The 19,474-nt window shown below is 41.8% G+C and overlaps 1 protein-coding gene across 17 annotated transcripts in view; it reads right to left on the reverse strand.

The window, feature by feature from the left end:
* The window catches only part of NRXN1 (neurexin 1), a 1,110,559-nt gene that overhangs the window by 546,631 nt on the left and 544,454 nt on the right, over positions 1–19,474 (reverse strand). For all 17 annotated transcript variants that reach the window (XM_068563995.1, XM_068563994.1, XM_068563993.1 and 14 more), the window contains 2 exons: positions 14,934–15,315; positions 13,520–13,710 (listed from right to left, as the gene is read on the reverse strand). In XM_068563995.1, coding sequence (XP_068420096.1) covers positions 13,520–13,710; positions 14,934–15,315 — 573 coding nt within the window. The remainder of the gene's footprint in view (positions 1–13,519; positions 13,711–14,933; positions 15,316–19,474) is intronic.

Here is a 19,474-nt window from a genome sequence, read left to right on the forward strand (position 1 = left end):
AACATGTGTTGAATTCATTTGCAGAGAGAGGCAGACAAAGATAGAGGTACAGAAATAGTTTAGGGTATCAATGTGTGGTGATGAGAACCTATTCATGAGTCTCTTCAGCAGTTAAAATAAATGCCAAAATCTTTGTGGGAAATTAAATTTCAGCCTATCCTGTACCTCTACCTCATTCTATCTCTGGCCGTTCTGTCATTCTCTGTGTTGCCCCATATACAAATATGACCTAACTCATGCGGCCTCCCTAGGCACACTCCCCACTATGGACACTTTACACTATCTCTCCAGATGCTTCTACTTTGTTACACTGTTATCATTACAGAGAGGTGGGCATTTATTGTTTGTGGCCATAGAACAGAGCCAAGCTAACTGCGTGGACCCCTGATGCTTTGCCCTGGTACATCTGTTAATCCCTATGTGCACTTCCTGTGGCTTTGCAGATGTCTCTCTCCATCTAGCCCGTGGACTGCCACTCCAGGATTGCTGGGATTAGATTCCCTCTGGTCTCCTGCTTCTATCTCTCAGGTCTTTGCAGCCACAGGTATCCCTGATTCCACAGCAGGCTCCCTTATCCAACAGTTTGTATATTGTTTTCACTACAAAGGCACTGAATTTCACAAAAGTCACTGAGACAACTGAATTTAAATGTACAGAGCCCGGACTGAGTGAGAGAGAGTCTCCTCACCGCTTTGAGTCCTTCATGATCAGTGCGAGGTTTGCCATGGTCAAAACCAGAAAAGACAGCTCTGACTTTATCATTATAACAATAACTGACATTGGTGTAGTGCCTAAACTTTACTGAGCACTTGCACATAGGTATTGTCATTTGGTTTTCACCCGATGAGCTACAGAAAGAATACAGGTTATCGTGGACACGTGCCCCAGACAAAGACACTACGGTTCAGTGCTACAACACCAGAAAAATGGCAGGGTCTGATTCCAAGCCCAGGTCTCCTGAATCTATGATAATTTTCACTTAATCTGCACTGGTTTACACACTGTATAATCCAGGTGGTGAGTGGCCAATTTGTACAGCTCCACTGCTACAAAATACAGGAATGTTTTGGAGTAACTTGGCCAGCGGAGAAAAGTAATGGTAATAAATGTTCACAGAGTCCAAGCCAAATAACACAGATTCCCAGGATGATGCGGGACGCACCTGCATGCTCACTGAGTAATCTCATGAAAATAAAGCCAATTTGCTTCTATAGTCATAAACGTTAGGTATCTAAATTCCAATGAGTGGGTAGAACTCTTATGACTTCCAAATTTGATTTTTAGATATGGAAGCCACTTTTCAGTTGCCTCCCACAGAGAGGTAAGTAAGACACCTGCATTCATCTGTAACCCAGCCTAATACCTGTGTGTGAACAGGTGGGCGGGCACCAAGAAAACTGGAGTTCAGACCTTAATGTTTCCCTGTAGTAAAGCTTTAAGAGTTAATATTGACATTATAGTTATGGACAGGACAGCAAATGCTTTCAACATTCTGAAATTTCTGTTTCTAGCTGGTATTTTTGAAATAAAATTGCCCAAAGAAGGAGAATTTTTGAAAAGTGTGATTGTAAAACTTACCATGAAGACAGATGTTGTGTGTTTGGCCAACAGACTGTAAGGCAAAGCTGGTGGCAAATAATAAAGTGAAATTGCTATGGAGGGGTGTGTGGTAATCCATCTTCTTTTTAACCACGCTAGGTCAGTGACACTGTGGCAGATGGGGTGCGAGTTTGGGCATATCAGTTCATGCCAAGCTAACTTGGTCTCATGCTTGGTAAATCTACCTTTTGGTAAAAACAGGGTTCAAATATTTTCATTACTTTTCCATTTTCCCCACCCAAGTGACAGCCAGTTTAGATACTGTAGACATACTTTAGCAGCATCTACTCTGTCACCATTTCACGTTTCGTTTTCCACTCTCTGGGTGTTGTTCTCTGGGACTGCATACGGTCGGCAGAGCTTCCCCATCTCACAAATACTCTTCCACCTGACACGTGCACAGCACCTCAGTTTGAATGGTGCTTTGCCGTCTCTCGTTCCATTTGATTCTCATACCAACTCTTCACAATAGGCAGGAAGTTGTTATTATCCCTACCTGACAGGTGAGCAAATTACCCTTCTGGAAAGGTAAGTGACCTGCCCAAGGTAATGCAACCAGTCCCAGGAGAATAACACTGGCACCCCAGCCTCCAAGTCCCAGGTGACCTCTTTTCCCAATGTACTACACTGCCTCCTAGTTTTACTAAAAACCTTCTCAGTGACAGGAATAGAATGGGTAGAGGCGTTTAGAAATGACTGTTCTGTAAGTTAATAGAGACTTATAACTAGGGGACCTGTAAGAGAACCTATTCAAACCTGTTATCTTTCCTGAAATTTTGAGGAGCTCAGTATAACAACTTGGCTTTCTTTTTCAAAATAACTTTTCTTATTTCAAAGAAATTTTCTTTTCCTATTTCAAAATAAATGTACATTTATTTTGGGTGGGGAAGATCTAGTGGTGTACAGAGTAAGTATAAAAGAACACCTCTTCTCCATCATAATGGCCTGTTTAATGCAGGTCAAAAATGTCACCTGCTCTCCACTTAGATATACAGAAGAAAAGAGGGCAAAGCCACCAGGGTTTTCTGGAGAGCTTGAAAGGACAAAGTGATACAAAGCACACAAAAAAGCTTTACAGGCATTGCCAAAAAGCTTCTAAAATATGATGAGCTTCAGAGAGTCAAATAAAACTCTTATTTTTTTCTTAAGTACCTGAACTTTTCTGTATTTTTTCAAAGAACGAATTGCTTCTGTGCTTAAAGGATGGAAGAGTTTCAATCAGGTCATCAAATCCCACTGGAATAGTATATAAAATTCCCTAGAGCGTGTCTCCAAATACTTTGTTCTTACAATACTTAAATTATTCTTAAGGAGAAATGCAAATAGTTAACAGCAATAATCAAAAAGTGGGTCGAGAAGGTGTGGCGAACCTTCCCTAAAGGCTAGGAAAATGGAGGCCTTTAACAGTTGAACGGACTAGCAAATAACCTACTGGAACAAGCTGATGATGGATTGATAGGCCAATCTCCAATCATCCAACCAAGTACTATATTTGCCTGGGCCTGCTTTAAGCATCTATAAATGCAAATGTTCTATAGAATACATATTAAGGACACACAGCAATTAAAATTGTTGGCTGTTGTGTTTGACGAAGACTTTAGGAGCTAAGGAAACAGAACCAATACATAGGTTCCATACAAGGCATATGCATGGGAAGAGCAAGTGGAAAGTGAAAGGAGAAATACCCAGTTATTTTGTAATTACCAGAAGTGACATTTTCAGCATTACACAGGTAGTAATGTAGAAGTTTGAAGAACTATGTTTTATACAAAGGAGGAAATAATTTCTTTTATTACATGACATTTTTCCCTAAGATTAATATAAGTACTATCTTTCACTCTAGATATCCAGAAGGAATCCCTTCTAATACGTTGGGAAATATATATAGTAGTATTTAAATATTTCTATGGACCTGGGTTCAAATTCTATCTCTGGGCAATTCACTTAGTCTTTCTAAGTCTCCATTTTCTCATCTGTAATATGGAAGCACTAATGTCTCACTCATCTAATTGTTGTAAAGATTCAGAGATCATACTTGTAAAATACAGCATCAAAATTGAGGTTCTGACTGAAGTGCCAACATAAGAGATATATGATAATGTGAGTCTGAGGCAGATACTGAGATGCAAAATTTACAAAGGAGATGATAAAATACTGGTTCTCAGTCCTTGAAACCCTCAGTTATATGAAGAACATCATCATCATCAAAGGGGTCCAAAACTGGAAAGAAAGATGCCCAAGAATATTTTCTGAGGTAAGTCCTACGGTGGGATAAATTTGCACTACTGCCCGATAAGGGGGGACTACATTCCAGCCCCAAGCCTAATGGGAAGGCTCTCAGGTCTCCTGGAGAACTTGTTTTATGTTTCCTGAGGTTGAGGGATACAGAATTGCTGTGTTATAGATACAGTACATTAGTACAGGACCTTAAAGAAGTCTTTTTTACAGTACCTGAACTGCAAGGTGAAACCAGTGATGGGAGATCCAAACAGTGTTTGTGTTGAGGGGGAGCAGGGCGGGGAGTTGGGGGGTGGAGGTGGGGACAGAACCTAGTACAACGTGGCTAGGAATGCTAATAACCAACCTCTAAGAAACCTGGGAATGCCAGCTGGGCTGTCCTGTGCCAGGGCAGTTACGGGAAAGTGGCCTAAATATTGCCAAACCCTGTCATACCCAGGTGGGCCTTACAAGTCCACCCTCCTTATAAACACTTGAGCTTTAAAGAATACACTGGTTGAGCTTGTGCACAGTTGTGAGAATTAAATGAGATCTTATGAGTAAAATATTTATACGAGTGCATGGGATGTGATCAGCCCTCAGAAATGGTTAAAATTATTATTATTACTGTTTTATTTTATTATCATTACTGTTTAGGTGAGATGTTTAACCTTCCTAAGCCTCACCTTAGTTTCAACATCTGTAACGTGGGGCTAAGTACGGCAACCTCACCAGTTGGCCACAAAAAACAAGGGGATAATATATGTAAATCTCTTAGCTAATGCTTAGTGAAAAGCGGATGATGATGAAGATGATACGACAGACCTTGCCTAAGGACACACAGAAATAAATGGTAGAGACGCTATTTCACCCAAGTCTGTCTGACCCCAAGCCTGAAACTTAATTATAATGCTACATGGCTTCTTGTATTATCCTTAAGAAAAAACGCAATAATTAATTGCAAAGGCCAAGAAAGGGCCCCTTTTAAGAGCAGACACAGAAAACCACATTAATGTGGCATTAACAAGAAACCCTGATTGACCCCATGGGGTTCTGAAGTAGCATGGGAAGTACCCTCCAGTGTATGATAATGATGGGCCAGCAGCAGCACAGTGGCATTAAAAATGTGCTTTCCTACATGAGTAAAGTTAGCAGAACAGGCTTTGAAGCATCTCTACAATAGTAGAGGTGACTTTGTACTAGGTCTACCCAATTTTCCAGTCTATTCCGATTTTGACCCATGGCTCTAGACGAATTGTTCAGGGTCAGGGGTAGAAGCTAGCTGTCCTCTGAGTCACGGTGTAAGAGGGCTGGAGCTGCATTATTATGAAACCCTAACTCAATGAAACAACTGCCTGAATATACTAGCGATACTTACTTTTGAGATTTATAACGAACAATTGTAATATTATCCAGATGCCAGCTGGGGCCTCTCTGTCCATTGTAGATCTAGAGGGGCCTGGTTTGAATCTTTCCAGTTCCACAGAGGATGAAAATCTGGTTTCCTTCCTCCTGTGTCCCTGTGAATTCCAGTGAGACTCCGACTTCTGCTTCTGGCTTTTGAATCCCATGTGCTGCCTCTGACCCCCGATGGACATAGTCTCTGTCTCCACCCACAAAATAATTTTGTTCACCCAAGCATTTATGATTTTAGCCATCTGAACAAATTGGTGCCATGCAATGCCCGGTTTCCCACCATCTAGATGACTGTAGCCTCAATCCCAAGCCCCTGCTCCAGAGCAAGCCAAACCCATCCCCTTGATTTTTGCATAGCAGCTTAAAGACCACCTTTTGGAGCCCATATAAGTGGATGGCTCCACTTATACCCGAAGTAGACTGTCCAAATATTTCTTCAAACAAATCCAGAGCAGTCATATTTTTACAGTGTGACCCTGCCTCCTATCCCCCAACCCTGGTCACAGGTAGGACGTGTGTTCCAATCAAATTTACTCCCCCAAAAATTTGGCCCTAGGCCTCCTAAACTCAAGTCAGTCTCTCCTGGGTATTTGAATTGGTCAGGGGTGGAAGGCCAGGTCTGGGGAGGCCAAGTTTGCCAACGCTGGTGAAAGCAGAGAAAGCCAGTGTGCAGAGAGGGAGGAGATGGAGGGCTCCCTGGGAAGCCAGGAGAAGGCAGCTCACAGCCCCCATGGAGACCAGGAGAGGAGGAGATGCTGGCTTGTTGCTGACAGCTTTCCTGATATGGCTCTCATGAGCTCCAGCTGTAAATTTTCTCTTTCTTGCCCTTGGGTTCCTTGAATGCTCTACTCTGCCCCACTTCCCCCTTTTTCATTTAAGTTAGTCTATATGGGTTTATGCTACTTGTACTCCAAAGACCTTTGTATTTTTCTCCCTTCAGAAAAAAAGAGGGAGGTCTGAGAGCCATGAAAACTGAAGACTTAAGGCCTTCTTCAGTGAGAGAGATGATACCGAGCTTTCCTTCCCAGATGGCCCTGACATAGGGAGCTCTTGTCTCTAACAAGACAGCTCAGCTGCACTCCTGGCGTTCCCTGAAGAGGGACAAGCTGTGATGAGGCAGAGGTCTTGTGAACAGTCAGCTGGCCCTTAAGGACCCAGCTCTGAGCACGTGCAGGCACTTTGTTCTCCACAGCATACATGGCACCAGCTTTAAGAGCTCATCTCATCTCATCACCGTCCCACTGGGACATGGGAAATGGGCACCTTGTCCAAAAGGCATGTGAGCACTGGATTCAGATTTCTAGGAGGCCACACTTTCCTGTGGGAGGAGAGGGAAGCTATTTCTCCTGGAAGAGGACATCCTTGCAGATATTCCAAGCACACAAGCCAAGCCCTGTGGCTGTCAGAGCTCAGCCAGGGTCGAGGGTGAGAAGGAACCAGCATCAGCACTTAAGTCCCTATAACACCTGCCCCAAAGCAACTGCAAAGGGGAAGGATTGAGGTCCTGAAAGTTGCACCAGAATACTAAGCTAATGGGTGACCCATGTGCTACCAGGTTCCATCTTGACCCTATGGTCGACCATACGAACTGGCTTCTTCGGTGAGTCTACAGAAGGCCTCACGTTTCTTTTCAGCATGTGTTCCAGGCTGTCACTAGCAGAAAACTGAGGTGAATCTGAGCAACGCAACTTGTTTTCCCTGGCCTATTGCAAAAAGTGTTAAACTGGGGATCAGAAGACCAGCCAGATCTAGAACACTGACTATCTGGCTGGCTGTGCACAGTCTCCTGAGCACATGTCTCTCGTCTGTATAAGGAAAGGCTCAGATCAAAGTGTCTCCAAGATCCCTCCAAGCTCTAAGTTCCCAGGATCCTAAGAGTGGGAAGAGAAATTTTAAATAATAGAATTGGTGGGAGTTGAAAAAAACTATGCATAGTAAAACTATGCCCAATGTAGAAGAGATTCCAAAACAAGTACAATGAGTGAAGGAATTAAAAAAAGAAAACAGAGTTCGCTGGTAGGGAATAAAGAAAAACTCTGTGGCAGTCATGGAAGCTAGTCCAAGGGTTATAAGGAAGGAGAAGGAAGAACTTCCAAGCCAAACGTTAGACAGCAGGTCCGAGGCAACTGGGCCTGGGAAGGAAAGGATGTCTCAACGGTGGGGGGGCAGGAGGGAGTAGTATTAAAACAAATTGACAAAGACATTATAGTAAACAGAGGAGACTGAGGCTTATTTCTGCAAAGCCTGGGAATTCAATGGAGATGTCAGGAGAAAAACAATAGTTTCGTATCTCTAATTGTCTTTCAATTCTTATGTGGGAAACGGAGTAACAAAAATGTCAAGTCTTACTTTTATGTACTCAGAGCCCGATTGTCTCTGTTCTGTACCATGACAATTGCCTCCAGAGTGATCTCCTTCCTCAGCCCATCCTCTGCACCGAAGCCAAAGGAATGATTCTCAAGCGCACCATAAACTCCACTCTCCTGCTTAAAAAACCCTTAATTCCCTCCTCTTCACCTTCTGCCATGACCCTTAGGGCCCTTTTGAATAAGCAAATCACCTTGCTTCCTTCTGGGAAGCTATGAGAGCCTTCCAGCCCACAGCCTCCTTCCCAGGGACCATCTTTTAAGCTCATGTTTTATGCCGTGCAAATCTACCTCTGGGTTTACAGCTACTCGGTCCAAGGAAGTGAGCCTGGCCACAAGCAACAGGGCAAAAGCCCATGCAGTTGTGTTCTAGACAGGTCCACTCACCATATTAGAGCATGTCTTTGGGGGAATCTGAAAGTGAGAGGAAGAGGAGAGTAGACAGAAGTGGAAATGCACACAGGAGCAAAAGCAATAGGTAGAAGCCATGAGGCAGAAGCCAAGAGTAGGAGAGACCAGGAAGCGGGAGAGGAGAGAAAAAGTGATCTAAGTGGGAGTAGACACAGCAGAGAGTGGTCGGTGGTGCAGCCCTGAATTAGGGAGCAGTGGGCACTTGTATCCAAGGGAACATGTAGAAGGGCTGCTCTTGAGATCCCAGTATGACTATTAGAACAAAGTTTTTATTCTCTGTGTGGCCTCATTGTTCAGCAGCTGAAAGGATGTCTTGTCTCTCTTACTTCCTAATGGATCCTTAAAATAATCTCCCATTAACTGAAGTAATGTGAGTAAATCTCTTTCCCTTACATACCGAAAAAAAAAAAAAAAAAAAAAGAAAGAAAAAATCTAACAAAGATAGCCTAACCAACAGGACAGACAGCATGTTCAATGCCATCTCCTGCTTTAAGGCTAAGCTCAAAGTCAGACTCTTCTCTGAAAGTTTCATATTTGAGTAAATTATCTGGGTAAGGCAAGCAGGCTATCAGATGTTACATGGCTGAGTACACAAAGCTTGGGTATATTTAAACATGATCAGGGTTTTGGAATAGAATCTGGATCACTGATGTATTGCAGCAATGATTTGTCTAAAACACTGAAGGGTAGAAAAAGGTGGGATATGTGGTCTATTCAGGACTGGAGAGGGTAGGTAGCTGAGTAACAGAGACTGATGTGAGATCAAGATGAAAAGAGCAAGAATGCTATTCATCCTCAAATCTCTGCTTAGAGATTGAGTCTATTTGAAATGAAAGCCCTGGTCCAGTTGTCTCTGCTCAGGGGAGCTCTTAGTGGCTTGGAAGCAGGATAAACAATAGCAGGTGTTTGCTTTCAAGGTAAGATTTAAGGAGGGATACAAGGAAGGTTAACAAGCACACACTAGTCATGGTGGTAAGAAGGGAAGAGACAAGATGGTAGGACAGAGGGAGAGCTCGCTCAAAACCCGTAGGGCCAAGGAATTGGGGTATGAGAGAGAAAACAAAGGGCAAAGCTCTGCCTGGGCTGACCTAGATGTGGCCTGTGAAGGAATTATTCACTTTTAAGTAATTTTGCTAAGTGGCCACCTGAGGGCACTGTATCCTCTGCGCCTAGGAATCGTTCACTTTTCCCTCACCAAGTAAATTTTCCTCAATTTGCTGAAGGATAAACTTAATAATGTCTTAAGGAAGGGGACCCATGGAAGATGGGGGCCAAAGACAATCCTTCCCCCCATCTTTGCTCCTGAACTAGATTAACGAATGAGCAAGACTGACCTCAATTCAAGTCCCTGGGTAATTTTAAGGATTCAATAAGATAAGCTCATTTAAATCTATTTAGTGTTTAGTAGGGAATCAATGCATATGAGCTCCTTCCCATATACATACACAAGCAAACATACACTTTTGTCAAATACAGAAACAAGAGAAGGAACAGCAGGAGGAGTTACACCAACCCTTTCTCTCTCTAAAGGGGCCAGGACTCAGAAGTCCCACAGTGAAAGTAAGTACAACTGTGCTCGGCAATCATTGCAGAGAGCAAATTTCTGCTGCTCTTTCCACGGCGTGCTGCAGCTTGTACATAAAAGCCAGAGGGGATGCAACGCAAACAGCTGGGAAATAAAGATGAAAGCAAAACTGTATCAGCGGGAAGAGACACACAACCCCCTGAGAACGCGGCAGTGTCACGAAAGACAATCTGAACAAGGTCACCCGCGTGGAATTCCTCTCCTCAGAGAGATCGTTAGGCTCTTGCCTATTTCTGACTACCTTCTTCCGAGTCAAGCTGGGGAATGGGATAAGCGGCCCCTCGCTTGCACATTTCCACACTAAACTCCTGTCTATATAATGAAACAGAGCCACAAACAAAGGCATGCGTTATCCTAAAGGCTAACTGTGGAATTTTAGTTGGGCGAAAACAGAGTCCGCTTCCCAGCGCCAGTGGAGCCTGTAGAGGCTTTTTTCCCCCGCTCCCGCCTCCCATACGGCAGGTTTTGCGGCCTTATGCTGCCCTCTAGCGTCTTTTTCCGGTATGGTAACATGAGAAATACACGCAAGGATCCTGAAGCTACCAATGCCACTTTGGCCCAGGACTAGTAAAACAAAACAAAACAAAACAAAACAAAAGTAAAGTTCTAACATAAAAGCAAAACCAAATTTTGTACTAAAATTCGAAAGCGAGTTAAATTTGGCCTCGACATAGACGCTGCATTCATTCAAGGCTCTGAAACACAGCATCTAGATTAGTAAGTGCCCTTTAAAAATGCAGAAGACCTGGCCTTCCCTGTACATCATTCTCAAATGATCCCCGCCTCAGTCTGTCTGAGGGGGTTGCAGAAATTTGCACCTCAAGAACTCCACCATAGGACTCTGATGTAGTTAAATAGGTTGACCTCACTCTGAGAAGAACTAAAGATTATGGCAGTGACCTTACACAGAGTGTAGAATAAATCTGATAATTTTAATTCAATAAGGGCCAAAAAATACATAAAATAAAACCATTGTCCAAATTCGGTCACCTCTCATTGTTTCTGCATTGAGAGTGGCTGAATCCTACATGAGTAGCATGCAAAGGAGACAGTGCTGTTAAATTCAGAGTAAAGAGTTCCTGTCTGTGGTATCCTGTCTCATTAAGCTCCCCTAATTCCAGGGGGTGGCATCCAGGTGGGAAGGAGAAACAATGCCTCTTCGAGCTTACTCATCCTTTAGGTATCTCTGAAACATTCCTTCCTCTAATATTCTACCTGGTGACGCCACATTCTTTTCAATGTCCTGATGTGTCTCCAGGGAATCCTGTTCTCTGTCCTGTCAATGTTCCCCCTGTGTCAGTCTTCTCCTTGGGACAGAAAGCTTCTTGTTACAGGAAGCCTGCCGCCCTCCTCGCACCTGTGCTCTCCACTCTGAGCACGGCGTCAGCGCCCAGTAAACACTTCTCATCTGACCAAGGCCCCTGGACCCACACACCAAAAGGCGGTGCTTGTGGAAGCGGGTAGATGTCCACCCCAGCACCACGCTCTCTTCTCAGGCTCCCTCGAGTTGGGGACGCACATGCCAAGGGGGCTTCTTGGGGTTATTGCTGTCATTGGATCACACATCCAATTGATGAGTTCACAGCTTTGACCTTTAACGTTTAAGCTTAAAAAAAATTTTTTTTGATGTGGACCATTTTTAAAGTCCTTATTGAATTTGTTACAATATTGCTTCTGTTTTATGTTTTTTGTTTTTTTTGGCCGTGAGGCATGTGGGATCTTAGCTCCCCAACCAGGGGTCGAACACGCACCCCCTGTGTTGGAAGGGGAAGTCTTAACCACTGGACCACCAGGGAAGTCCCGAGTTCTAATTTTAGGAACTTGCTCTCACTTTATGACATGGTCTGGTAAGTCTGTAAACAGGAAGGAACTTCACAAGGTAAAGGGGGATAGTCATTAGTATAGAATCTCTTTATACATCTGGAAATGTACCTCAAATTTAAATTGTGTTATTTTTTTAAACACAAATGCACTCAGTCATAATTCAATACTTAGTATCTTAATATTTATATAAAATGCTATTTTCAATTCATAGTTTTAGTTTTTTATCATGGATAAAGCCTTTCTTATATTCAGAATCATGAAACACTCAACGTTTTAATAAAAATCAGCTCTGAGGGTTTCTTAGGTTTGTAAAGGTCCCCTCTACCACCAGAAAGAATCCCATACCATGTCCTCCAATTACCCTCACTTCAATTTTTTAAGGAACAATAGGCAAATATTTACTTCTCAGGAGGCAGCGCCCTAATTGTCCAATGAGATACCCACTGCCTGGCACTGCTTCTCTGTTCGCTCAATGAGTAGGTCTGTGCATGTCACGTACTTCAATCAAGCAGGAACTGCTTCTTTTCTAGACATTTTAGTGTTCCACCTAGTGTTCAGGGTTTCTAGGGAAGCTCATTTATGCTTACTGAGGTCTCTCCCTACACAAACAGGACCACATTTTGCTTCAGCTTTGGTGGCTGGCATGGCCAGCACACTGACTGTCACAATCTCTCCCTTTCCTTGACAATTACCACCTGAGCCCACTGTGCAAAACAGGGGCACCCACGACATAGGGACAGAAAATGCCCTCTGACATTCACTTCAGTCAGAGAGAAGAAAGAGGTGTAGACAGTAAAACAGCATTTCCTTTGAATTTCATTTTACTTTGTGAGCTAAGCTGTTAGATTTGTAGGTACAAACAGGTTCTCTTTGAAGTTAACAAGAGGCCCACTCTGAGAAGGGAGACAGCCATCACCACACATTTTATGTCTTAGACAAACATAGTGCTGGGATTGTAAATATATTCTGCAATTACAGAAAGTGAAACCCTTTTCTGTCTTCTTTCACCTTACTCACAGCTTTTTTTCTCTAGAAAGAATTCTGTTGGGTTTTCTCTTTCCAGTTCCCTAACTCCCCTACGTATTTATCTTTTAAATCAAAGGGAAAGATCCCATCAGTACAAATGAACAGCTCTTGCCAAGCAAAAATGATGACCATGATGATTCCTGCAGGGCTTTGGAATGCCTCCAATCAGAGCAGGAGGAGCAATGGAGGGGCCATGTGTCAGAACCGGGGTTATGTTTTGCTCTGCTGAAGTAGTTGTTTTAAGCCTGGGCAAGCCATTCAAAGCTCAGATTTCCTACATTCATAATGAAGTGCTAATAACATCTTGTCCAATGCTTGTTGTTGTGTTAAATGAGATGGATATATGGACATGCTCTTAGCGAATCACAAAGACCCATTCAAATAGAAACTTCTGTTATTTTCCATTATTGACATAAGTTTTCTAAGTATTTTGTCTCGCTCACTTGAGAAATCAAGTATCAATAAGGAAGGAAATGTAAAGCAATTATACTCCAATAAAGATGTTAAAAAAAAAAATAAGGAAGCAAAAAGTCTGTTAAGACTTCCTTAGCAGCTGGTGAAAGAACATTCCCATTGGTGTTTGTGGGTGTTGGGAGGGATTCACCATTGGAGACACAGGGTATAAGCCAGCCACAGACCCCTGTTGGTGAGAGGCTCTGTAAGTATCTAGGAAACCTCACCAAGAAGAGAAAACTAATAAGCTCTAGAAGAAACTCAGTAGGTATCTGGTTACCCTGACTCCAAATCAACTAAAAGCTATTGGGACTAAAGAAACTTGCAAACGCCTACTTTTCTTTATAATATCAAGACTAAGATACATTCTTCTCACTCCTTAAATTTTAATCATGCATGCATTCTTAGGTGTTGCATTTTTTGAGCTGCTATTAAAAATACGTGTTTCTGCCACATTAAAGGGGGAGAAGAGGCATGTGTGTTGTATTATTAATTACATGTTGGAGATGAAATTCTGGTCAGTCTTTGCAGAAGGTACCCCCCCCACCCCAAAGCAAAGGATGTGCCACATGAGCACAAACCACGTGGGTTCCTGCCTGCTGCTCTGACTCCGTGCACTTACTCTTAAGGTCCAAGTTCCTGGCTCCCGCTGTGATTTGCGTTGTGATTTTCGTGTCAATCTTTACAGTGTGGAGGTTGCTGGTGTCCCTTGATATCATCACGTTGTGCCACTGATTGTCATTGAGAGGTTTATTTGAGCTCCCTTTGATAAGGTTAGCACCATTTCCCAAATCAAACACGTAATGTAAGTACCTGGGAAAAAAGGGAAGGTGGAAAAGTGCCATCACTTTTTGAATTTCTGATGGAGTCAAACTACTTATTACAAACAGAGATCTCCTTTTCAGGTGGTTGCATCCTTGCTAGAAGTCATGAGAGTGAGTTGTGTAGAAGCTCAACTAACAAGAGGGTAAGAAACGCTACTCTGTTTCAGCAAGGAGGATTATTCATTGTCTTCAATACAGGAAATAGTGAAAATATTTTTTAAATTGTGGTCCACATTCCACTTCATCGCTGTGGAAGATAAATATCTGTCACTACTCATTCCCTATTTCCACCACTCTCTCCATCCTTTGCCAACCACACAGAACTGGCGATTCTCAGCTTCCTGCACTTGTTTCCCGCCATCTTGAATGCCTATTTCTCTATGGGAAATGTGCACTCATCCTTCAAGACCAGCTCAGGTAGCCACTCCTGGACTCATAGGTTTTCCTAATTTTGCTAAATAATCTCCTGAACCTTTGCCCAAGATCATATTAGGAAACTTCCTGGTGCTTCCTGGTGCTTTTCTGCTAAATTTATGTGTTCACCTGTATCCCCTCGGGTTGTGTGCATCTGTGTGCCTTGGGGTTGGTGGAATCTGAAGTGTGCACGGGAGTGGCAAGGAATATATATATATATATATATATATGTAAACTAGTGTGTGGCATATTATCTAGCCAATTGTAAATGTGCAATGATAATTCACCGACTGAATGAATAAATACCTAAATCAATGAAAAGATATCAAATGTTCATCACAGTTTCAAGGAAATGTCATAAAAATCTTTCTAAATTCTTCAAGAAACTCTGACATAGAATTAAGCTTCAGTTAAATGGGATTTTGTGGAGTTGAAGTAATCTGCTTGCATGAATTAGCCATTTAACTTAGCTATTTAACTTAGCCGGCAAGTGTAGAAATTCTTTTGTGGAATTACCATGTGCGTAGTAAGGAAATCCACATTTGAAGAGTAAGACTTATGGAATGCCTACGATAAATTAGAACTCGACGCTATTTGTACCTTATGTATGGAAATGTAGATATAAAAAACTGTACTGAATCCCTATTAACTTTATAAGATACCTAAAAAGTGGTTTAAACAAATGCATTATTTGCAAACCACCCTCCCTGCCCACCACCTTCTGTTTAATGTATAATTGTGGAACTTGAGATTCATTTTCATAAAGCTCTGTTTGTCATTGAACGGACCCGTACTTACCCTTTAACTAATTCAACCACAATAAAGTCGTTTCCATCCCCACTGTTATACAGAATTAGTCCATCTAGGGATGTTGTCTTGAACTGGAAAAAAAGATGCATAGAAGTGTAGGCTTGCAACGTAGCTAAGGCAACATAGCTCGATTTGGTCTTGAAGGTGACAGGGTCTGCTATGATGTTCCTGAAGCCAAACCTGGCATTGAGCTCACAATAATCTATGTCGCCATTTTTACACAAGTCAATGTATGCCATTCCATTAAATGTCAGGCTCTGCAGGTGTCCAATGAAGTTGGAGGGAACAGAAGACAGATACCGGCGTTCCGTGATGATGCCAGTCTCTATGTTATGAAACTCCAGCCTCGTATGATCCCCCGCCATTTGACCTAAAAGAGAAGATGGTATTATTATTTTCTGCATCTGAAGGGCACTTTTTAAAAATTTTTTTAAAGATTTATTGATTGATTGATTGATTGATTGATTGCTATGTTGGGTCTTCGTTTCTGTGCTAGGGCTTTCTCTAGTTGCGGCAAGTGGGGGCCACTCTTCATCGCGGTGCACGGGCCTCTCACCATTGTGGCCTCTCCTGTTGCGGAGCACAGGCTCCAGACGCGCAAGCTCAGTAGTTGTGGCTCACGGGCCTAGCTGCTCCGCGGCACGTGGGATCCTCCCAGACCAGGGCTCGAACCCGTGTCCCCTGCATTAGCAGGCAGACTCTCAACCACTGCGCCACCAGGGAAGCCCTGAAGGGCACTTTCAACTTTAGACTTCCACAGCAATATCACATTTTAAAATGCAAGGATCTACAGACCTCCTTGATATGCAGTTATGTATAGTAAAAATGAGAAATGACCTTACATGGTGAGGCTGAATTACCTAATAAAACTTTCTTAGATCAAGTTTTAATCTCCGTCCAAATTTTAGTCTTAACAAAAATGATCCTCATTAACTAAAGTTGCAGAATTTTTTAAAACTAGAAGAAAGAATAAAGGAAGGAAGAAATGAAGAAAGGAAGGGAGAAAGGGTAAGAAGAAGAAGAGAGAGAAAGGAAAAGGAAGGAAGGGAGGAAGGGAGGAAGGCAGGGAGGGAGGGAGGAGGGAATGGAGGAGGATTAGGGGCAATGCCTATGCTAAATCATCCCAGTAGAAAGTGATACATCCCAGCTCCATGGTGATGTGACGTTTGTCTTTATAAAGAATGTTCTTCAAGAAAAACAAAAAGTAACTGTATATTTTCCTATATCAATAGAAATAATGAAGAGCTGTTGACTATTCTTCCAATTACGAACCATGAAAATGTGTTTGAAGTTAAATGTGTACTTTTCACCTTCCCTTTTCTATACTGAATAATTCCGTCTTTCCTAGACCTAGTCTCCCAATCACGAAGAATTCCTGTTGATCTCTTCTGGCCCTCTGCCATTTTCCTTGCACTTAGGTTTTGGATACCTAAATTGAGCACAACATACCAGTTCAAGGCATGTCCAATTTTGAGAATACCAGTAAAATTATTCCACATTACCACAAAGTATAATCTTCTATTAAACACCCTAGTGTGAAGCTTGGTTGCCAATTTATTTAGTGATTCACTCTTCAACTCAACCCCATCCCTGTTCATCCTGCCATATTTCTCTGCCAACCCCATTAAAAGCCTACTTAGTCCCGTCTTTACCTCCAGAGTGATCATTGTACCTACCTGAAAGGCTGAAGTCAAAATTAACAAAGATGTGAACTCGTTTTCTAAAGCACAGCGTTAAAGTACTCTTATCATTGCTAGTCATTCGCTCCCGGCATCCTGTTCTTGTCTAATTAAACTGTCATTCACTTTCTTCAGAAACTCAAAAAAGGTCATTTAAATTGCAGTCAAGTTCTTCCAGGTATTAGCTTCACTACTCAGTTTGGCGTAATTGGAAATTTCATCGAGCTTACCCTATCCCATCATCCCTGATATTAATGAAAATATGAATTAGAGCCAATCCCAGTCTCAGCCCTGGGAAGATGCACTGAACCTTCTTCCCAGGTGTAATAAAGATTGAACACCCCACTTTGTGGGCCTCCTTCAACCAGTCTGACAGATTCCCATTTCTTTAGAAAAAACAATAAAATACTAGGTGGCATTTTAAAGGAAATGCCTGTAATTAAATCATAAAAGGCATACTTTTTGTTGCACAAGAAAAATTGCCCGCATACTTAATTGATTTTGATGTTAACAAACTCATTGGTATAAAAACCTCTCCCCTGAGCTGTACTTAATGCTCCTTGATTTCCATACCTCTTTACTAGTCTTTGATCCTGACAACGGCATCCCTTGGCATGTTCTCTTTTCAGTTATTAGTTTGCTCTGATTCCTTCTCTGCAAATGTGTTTTTTTTTTTAATACAAAAAATGGCACTGTAAACAGTTGTCTATCCTACCTCTTCCCCACTACACCTCCTTCTTGTCTATCCCAAGCAAAAATACTATTAAATCCTTAGCAATTCTGGTTTCTCATATGACATCATTTTTCTCCCCTTCTTCAGTTCTTTTGTTCAGTGACCTCAATACTAGTCTGTGTGGAACTACCTCTTGGGTAGCAAATAAAATTAGCCTTTAATAATTTTCAAATATAAATCACTAGAGACACCAGTAACATTGAATTAACAAGCTAAATAGAATGAAGAATATGCAAAGCTGAAAAAAATTACTTGGGCTTTTCTATCTCTTTGGGTTATTTTATCTTTCTCATTATATTAAAATCTGAGTCTTAACTAGGTGAACCCACCCTGATCCTGAAACTGTCATGTTTTCTTCTTAAAAGCTACATTAATGAACCAACTGACAGTAAGAGAATATCCAGAAAAAAATTGCTAATACTTGAAATTAAATATTACTCCAAATTGTCCAGTTATTGGCAGCTCTGAAATAGGGAAGCACATTTTGTTCAGCAGAACTGAGAAAGAAGTTCAGTGATAAAAATAACACGTATTGTCTGTTTTCTTTTCTTAAAGGAATAGAATATGTATGCAGAGCATACATAATAAAAAAGTAGTAAAAAAGCACTGGAGCAACCATGGCCCAGTTACAAGAAAAATCATTATGGCCCATGTTCAAGAGCCTATTCTTTCCTTAATAAGCATATATAAATTGCATTGACAGTAATGGCAGATATGCTTGCTCGTGAAGGAGAATTAGCACCTAAAAGCCATTATCCACTGCCTAATAAAACATTTACTGCTGCCTGTTAAAAATCCTTTTTTCCTCAGAATTTATTCCCATGTTTAATCCTCAGTTGGCAACGTAGCCACCTCTACTATTGTATACATATATCGACTAAGAAAAAATAAAGGACAATGAAGGAGAAATATTTTTAAGGCTCCACTCGTTAAAAAAATGCAGCATCTTTCCTAGAGATTTACTGGAAAAGGAGAATTCGAAATTAACAAAATGCCTCTGATCAAAGTGTCTGGGCCATCCAGATTGATGATAATCTCCAATAAGAAACAACCACCTGGGTGGTGTGTTTGCACAGAAATCTCAATTTCTAAATCAAATCTTTCTACCAAAACAGATAGCAAGATTTTATGCTGAGCCTTGCTCTGAGTTGGGTTAAATTTCTGCTGCAGAAGAAAATGACCACCCCTCCCCAGCCTTAGATCCACTTGTTAATTCACTGAAAGGTATTGAAAGTTACTGAGTGTGTAGTGTACGTATAAGTCAGGTGCTGTATTAGGCAATTAAGAAATAATGTTGAGAGAAGAAGACTTAGCTCCTGTTTTCACAAAATTCATGGTCTATTGGGGTAAGGCAGACAAAACCAGGTAAGAAAATAATTAACTATATGATGATAAAACTCAGAAAATGCCATGAATTTGATGAACAGCATGCTGGGTTGGTAAATATGGAATGCGGGCAAGTGCCTGAGTGGATATTTACGTAAAATTTGAAGAACTAAAAGGAGAAAGCCATGCTAAGAACTGGAGAAAAGGAAGCGGGGGGTGGATTCCAGGAAGGAGAGACAGATGAACAGAGGCTCTCAGGTGAGAAAAACCCAGAGAGTGTGGCTGGAGAGTCATGAGTAAGTGAGGTTAGTGCTCAGATGAGATGGGAAGAAGAGTCAGGGGTCAGATGTCACAGTGCCTCCTGATTCTATTAGGAGCTACTGAAGGCTTTTAGGCAGACATAAGACATGAGTCTGTGTGTGTGTGTGTGTGTGTGTGTGTGTGTGTATTTGATCTCTCTGTTGTGGATATAATAGATTGTAGACAATACGAAGTAGAGTGTTTATAGAAGAAATGGAAAAAAGGGACAAAACAAGATAGTCTCGCCAATATAATTGCAGGATTTATTAATAATGTACAGAATGATGGAGAAGGGGGAAATAATGCAGGTCCCAGCTTCCAGGCTTGGGTAACTGGATATACAGTGAATAGTGTTCAACAAAGGACACACACACTAACATACACACACATACAGAACACACAATTCCAGATATTTTAGACAGACTAGGTGATACGTTGAAACCCAAGGACTCCCTACTTAGGGATCCCATACAGTGTGTAGAACATTTTCT

This window comes from Eschrichtius robustus, chromosome 15 (assembly GCF_028021215.1).
Source record: "Eschrichtius robustus isolate mEscRob2 chromosome 15, mEscRob2.pri, whole genome shotgun sequence".
Lineage (NCBI taxonomy): Eukaryota > Metazoa > Chordata > Mammalia > Artiodactyla > Eschrichtiidae > Eschrichtius > Eschrichtius robustus.